Source organism: Myotis davidii, unplaced genomic scaffold (assembly GCF_000327345.1).
Source record: "Myotis davidii unplaced genomic scaffold, ASM32734v1 scaffold514, whole genome shotgun sequence".
Classification (NCBI taxonomy): domain Eukaryota; kingdom Metazoa; phylum Chordata; class Mammalia; order Chiroptera; family Vespertilionidae; genus Myotis; species Myotis davidii.
In genome coordinates, this window is record NW_006286236.1 from 1541637 (window position 1) to 1548143 (window position 6507).

A 6507-nucleotide genomic window follows, 5' to 3' on the forward strand; every position below is an offset into this window, starting at 1 on the left:
CCAGCAGCCCCACCCCTTGCCCTCTTCCTCTCACCCAGCTAGGGTTCACCCCACGCATGCCCACCTGGATACTACCATTCATCAAATGTTTACTGTATGCCCTCAAAGACTTATCTAGGTGCATTGTCAGAATCAACTCATTTAATCTTCACAACAACCTTAGCAGGCAGGCACTATTACCATCCCTATTTTACAGATGAGGAAACTGAGGCACAGAGAGGTGAGATAATTTACCCAAACTTACACAGCTAATAAATGCTAAAGCCAGATTCTAATCCAGGTCATGTTATTTCCTGGCCACTATAATGTACTGCCTCTCAATGTACCCCAAGTACCCCCAAAGAGCAAGAGAAGGACCTAAAAACTTTGCCTAAGGTTGTCAGTGACAGTTTCACAGACAAGGGAATTTTAAGTTAGGTTTTGATGGATGAATAGAAGTTTCCTGAGTTAAAAAGAGCAGGAAAAATACTCTAATAAAAAAAGCTTAGTATGTCAAAGTCAGAGGCATGCAATGACATGATATGGGAAGTTTCCTGTGGCTGGACAAGAGGGAACACAGGCAGAGGCCAAGTCACACAGGGCCCTACGGGCCTCAAGAGGCACTGGAGTTGGGGCCTGTAGGCAGAGATGAGCCCCTGCAGGGCTGTGAGCTGGGCAGTGCCTCGCTCCCTCTCCCTCCTCCCTGGTATTGCTAAGCAACCTCGGCTTGGGTCCTGTGTCCATAACCCCACTCCTGTGTGCCACCGTCTCCTCCCTCGGCCATGCTCAGCCTCACAGCCATGTTCTTTCTCTCCCTGACCCTCCATGTTCTGCAGGGGCCGTGAGGGCCTCAAGCATCTTCCCGATCCTGAGTGTGATTCTACTTTTCATGGGTGGACTCTGCATCGCAGCCAGCGAGTTCTACAAGACTCGACACAACATCATCCTGAGTGCTGGCATCTTCTTCGTGTCTGCAGGTAATGACCACTGAGCTGGCAGGCAGAGCCCAGCCCGCCAGTGGGGAGAAGGCTGAGGTTCGGGTGCTCACTGGCTGGGAGGACCTGACCAGAGAGGAGAAGAGGGAGGGGAGGAACCTCTGGGCTTTGCAACAGGTTGTACTGAGGGGAAGGCAGGTTGTGCTGGGGCTCCTGCCCGACACCCCTCCTTGCGCTGATTCCAGGAATATCCCAGACCCTGCCCCTTAGCCCAATGGCCCACCTTCCTCCCACCTCTTAGAAAAGGGCCCAAATCCCAAAGAGCAGAGGAGGGACCTAAATACTTTGCTGAAGGATGTCAGTGAAGGTTTCACAGATAAGGGAATTTTAAGGCAGGCCCTCCCAGGGTACTGGGCCTACCCTCCGTTGCCCTCTCCCCTCCCTACGCTACCTCGGTGGAAGCAGTCAGGCAACCTAAACCACATTTCTCAGCCCGGTTACATGACAAGTCACATTTGCTTCCAATTCCAGAAAAAAGGACATGGGCTGTAGCATGAGCCACTTAGTAAGAATGACTAGCGTTTAAGTAGTGCTTACCAAGTCCTAGACTCTCACAGCTTTCATATGTATCAATTCACTTAATCCTCTCCATGGCCCTACAAGGCAAGTCCTATCATTATCCCCATTCCACAGGCCTGGAAACTCAGACCAAGGTTACCTGGCCAAAGGCTTTGAATCCAGGCCGTCTGGCCCCAGGCACCAGTCCTAACCCCCTGCCACACCAGCTTCAAATCCCAGGGCAGCCTTGAGCAACTTACCTAACTTCTCTGTGATCCAGTTCCTCCTTTGCAAACCCCCGGAAAAGCACTTAGCAGTGAAGGCAGGTGGTAAATGCTCAATAAACAATGTCTGTTATTATTATTGTTACTCAATAATACTCGAATGCCTCTCCTCCCCCTCCTCCATATCTGCTTCCATTAGTTCTTTCCTTTGTAGCTCCCTCCAAATGAAATGATAAAGGTGATGCTTTCCAACATCCCTGTATGCTCGCCTCTCCATGCACTGTGAAAATGAAGGCCCATCCAACTGTCCTTGCCCCCCCCTTTAATGTTTTTTTTTATTTTATTTTAGAGAGAGAGGAATGGAGAGGGAGGGAGAGAAGAGAAAAAAAATATCCATTGCCTGACTCCTGCACACCCCCTACGGGGGATCCAGCCCTTAACCCAGGCATGTGCCCTGACAGGGAATCCAATCAGCAACCTTTGTGCACAGCAAGGTGCTCAACCAACTGAGCCACACCAGCCAGGGCAACCGTCCATGTCCTTTAATCCTGCTCAAGTGCCTGGCATTCTGCTTGGAAATTAACATCCTTCTCTCTGATTCTGCCCCGCCCCCTCCGTGTCCACCCTGTGCCCCACAGGTCTGAGTAACATCATTGGCATCATAGTGTACATATCTGCCAATGCCGGAGACCCCTCCAAGAGCGACTCCAAAAAGAATAGTTACTCGTATGGCTGGTCCTTCTACTTCGGGGCCCTGTCCTTCATCATTGCCGAGATGGTCGGTGTGCTGGCCGTGCACATGTTTATCGACCGGCACAAACAGCTGCGGGCCACGGCCCGCGCCACGGACTACCTCCAGGCCTCCGCCATCACCCGCATCCCCAGCTACCGCTACCGCTATCAGCGCCGCAGCCGCTCCAGCTCCCGCTCCACCGAGCCCTCACACTCCAGGGACGCCTCCCCCGTGGGCCTCAAGGGCTTCAACACCTTGCCGTCCACGGAGATCTCTATGTACACCCTCAGCAGGGACCCCCTGAAGGCCACCACCACGCCCACCGCCACCTACAACTCCGACAGGGATAACAGCTTCCTCCAAGTTCACAACTGTATCCAGAAGGAAAACAAAGACTCTCTCCACTCGAACACAGCCAACCGCCGGACCACCCCCGTATGAAGCCACGGGGCCCTCGCTAGCGCCTGCCCTGCCGGGTCCCAGGCAGAGCCCGAGAGTCGGGGCATGGCCCGGCCTGTGGGGTGGGCCTGGGGGTAGGGGAGGGTGGGGGAAACCAAACCATCCACTGGGGGGGAAACCTTCCCAAAGCAAAAAAAAACAAAAAAAAAACAAAAAAAAGAGAAAAACATACGTAAATTTTAAAAAAAAGAACAAAATATAAGAGGAACAAAGAAGCCAAACAACAGAAAATGTGAAAAACACATTAATGAGGGAAGAAAAAACAAACTTTAAAAACAGCGAGAGGATAAAAATTAAAAATAGAAAATAAATCTAAAAGAAAATGCATGATTTCCCATGTACCATTATTTTAACATTTAATAAAAACCAATTTAAATGAAAAAAATAAAAGGGAACTAAGATAACATTAAAGCAAAAAATTGAGAAGGAACAGAAAGGAAGGGAGATGTTCTTTGCATTTAATCAGGGCTTTCCGTTACTTGCTTGTTTGTTTTTTTAAGCTCTGGGAGAGTTACTTTTCTGTTCCCTTTAACCCCAAGAGGGCTCTGCCTCCCTAGGTGAGTGGGGGTGGAGACTCAGAGGCCCCGGGGCCAGGTGAGCCTCTTGGTCACTGCCAGGTCCCTGGAGCCTCTGGATGGGTGCCCCAGGAATGCTGGGCAAGCTCCTGGCTTGCGAGTCCACTCCACCCAGCATCAATGGGGCAGTTATAGGCCTCCAGGTGACCCAAGAGTCCTTGGTCCCTCCTGTCCGAAAGGTGCCTGGAGGGGGGCGCACTTGGGGCTTGCCCAGCCCCCAGGTTCCCAGTCCTTAATGGTCCTTAACCCACTGTGATGACTTCCTAGGCCTTGAGGGAAAGGAAGGAGAGGGATGGCGGCTTGCTGAGATGCCCAGAAACCCCGGAATCCTCAGGGTGAGCCTCTTGGGGTCAAAACCCCGAGATCCTGTCCTTGGGGACAGGAAATCCCACCCCCACCCCCGGGGATATAAAGCAGCTCTCCCTCCTCACCCCTCACCTCAGGGCCATCCAATGGCCCTGGGGCGATGGTGGACCCCCAGACTCATAGGCCCGCAGTCCCCTGGGAAGGGGGCTCACTGACCCTTTGGGGGTCCTTGGACTCACTGAAGCCCCCTTGGGGTACAGTGGGTCCAACAATGAAATTGCAAAAAGGTTTCTTTTTACAAAAGAAAAAGGAAAAACAAGTGGTGATTTTTTTTTTAATAAAAAAAACCACAGACTATAAATAAATGTAAATATATAATACGTGGATTTACTCGAAAGAAAATCAGATAGTATTTTTCTTTTAATTCTTTTCCAGCTTTAAACTGTGAAAACAAAAAAAAATGGGGGGGGTGGGGGACTTAAAATTTAGCAGGGAACTTGTAAAGAGAAAAACAAAACAAATATACAAATCCATTTTTTAAAAAATACTATTGTGAGAGATTAGAGCTGGGCTTAAAGCAGGAGGGAGAGACAAAAGGCCCTAGGGAGCTGCAGGGAGTTCCTGTCACGAAAGATCTCTTCCTTAGACCAGGAAGGCGCTGCTACTGTCGGGGAGAGAGAGAGAACCACGATGGAGAGTCCTCTCTTCACGAAGGAGATCGCACAACACACACACACACACAGTCCTTGAAGCCCAGGGCTAGAATCACTCACGGGGATACACATGCCATCTCAACCCTTCCCTCCCCTTACACAGGCAGAGGGAGGGTCCAGAGAAGATGACTCATGCCCTCCAGAGCCATGGACAGCAGCTCCACACTGGCATGTATGCTCACCGTGCCCGCCCACCACACACATGCACATCACTCGCCTGCATGGAAAGGGCACCAGTCTAGAATCCAGCTTTGAATTCTGAAAACCCTTGCTGTGTGGCCTCTCTGGGCCTCAGTTCCCCCTGTGTGATAAGCATGTGGATTGACCCAGATGAGCTCCGAAGGCTCATTCTTATTCTTGGCGCTGATGACTTTTAAAAAGATATGCCACCTGCCCAGAGGAAGATGCCAGAGACAACCAAAATAGCTGCCATCCAGCCCCAAAACATTGAGGACATTTCTGAATTATCGGTCAGCTGTTCAGACACACACGCACGCACACACACACACACACCATATGCCTCCTCACTGTGCTCCCAACCCCCTGCCCCCACATCCAACGTCAAAGCAAAAATTACACACACGTGAGCAAACGCATCCTGCCATTCAGACAGAAAGGGAAAAGGCACCAGAGGTCCCCAAAGCCACTCTTCATTCTGTGTCCCCTTTAATGCCATAACCCAGTCACAGAAAGGGGAGGGGCCTTCCTTGTGAGAAGACATCAGCCACCATGCTTCCCTCGCTGTCTCTAGGGGTCAGAGAAAAAGAGGATCCTCCAAGGCTTGCTGGGAGTGGCGGAGGCCAGGAGATGCAGAGGAGAGCTTTACAAAGTTTGGTCCCAGGGTGAGGACCAACCTCAAAAGTTAAACTTATACCACAGACTAAAGTCTGCAGCATCCCGGGTTGCTCCCCTTTCTTCCCAGACGGACAGGGGCCAGTTCAGAGAAACCCAACAGCTTTGTAAAGCTTGGATTTCAGCCCAGCCTGCTGGAGGTGGGGGGCCCTGCTGCCCCCATCTGCATGTCTCAGTTTGCCTCTTTCTTGACACTGCCCTGGCCTGAAGTTTCTTAAGGTGAGCTCTGGGAGTTGAGGGGAGTGGCTAGCAAGGCTTTTGGGGTTTCCACACTCCCAGCTCCCCTTCCCATCTTTTGTCTGGGAAAGGAAAGCTCTGTTCTTAGGTCAGCAGCATCTGGAACCCTAAATTCAGCCTGAACCACAAGGCAGATCTGCCGGCCCAACCCAGCAGTTCCCGGGAGGCCCCCGGGCCCCAGGGCAGAGCAATGGGGGCCAGTACCAGGTGTGGCGACCACCCAGTGTTTCCAGTCTGGGCAGAAATCACGACCACTCCCTCCCCACTCCAGCCTGGCCCTCCACCCCACCAGATTCCACACCGGAAAGGCTCGAGGACTGGAGAGAAGGGTGGGGCCCACCAAAGACAACAAATGAGCCGGCGCTGTCCGGAGCTGACAGCTGGCCCCAATTTGTTGTGACCGAGTGTCTGGGATGGAAATCAGTGCTTCTCTCCGGGCCGGGAGGCCGGGGTCCTGGGTCCTCTGGAAGAAGGCCATTGGGTGTGGGTGAACCCAGCTGGGCTGAGAAAGGGCTGGGGGCCCAGAGGGAAGAAGCCAGGACTGTGATGGCAAGGGCACTGCTTGCCAGGGTGGATGATTGCTCATGTCCAGCTCAAACCAGTTCAAGAAACCAACCTCCATTTTATTTTCTTGGTGGGTCCTTTTTTTTTTCCAGACTGTTAACAGAAAAAAATTTTAAAAAGCAGAAAACTAAAAAAAGAAAAAAATCCTGGTACATGAAATAAAGATTTTTTTTATAGCTTGGTCCTCACTTCAGTGGATTTCTTTCATTGCTTTCTCAACTCCTAGCATCCCATTTCAAACAATCGCAAAGGCGGAGATTCTCAGAGATGAGGGTCGGGAGGCTGAGAAGCCATGCAGTAGTGTCCCCACGGGAGTGTCAGGGGATGCGTCCTTTCATAAATATCCCTTGCCGATACTTGCACTCCTCCATG

General features: G+C 51.4%; 1 protein-coding gene and 1 long non-coding RNA gene across 2 annotated transcripts in view; one reads left to right on the plus strand and one right to left on the minus strand.

Annotated features, from left to right (window-relative positions):
• The window catches only part of CACNG2 (calcium voltage-gated channel auxiliary subunit gamma 2), a 99988-nt gene extending 97010 nt beyond the window's left edge, over positions 1–2978 (plus strand). Inside the window, exons 3-4 of the mRNA XM_006757433.2 lie at positions 816–956; positions 2335–2978. Of these exons, the coding sequence (XP_006757496.1) occupies positions 816–956; positions 2335–2870 (677 nt within the window). The 3' untranslated portion in view covers positions 2871–2978. The remainder of the gene's footprint in view (positions 1–815; positions 957–2334) is intronic.
• The window catches only part of LOC107182084, a 44863-nt gene that overhangs the window by 12076 nt on the left and 26280 nt on the right, over positions 1–6507 (minus strand). The gene's annotated exons all lie outside the window — the stretch shown is intronic.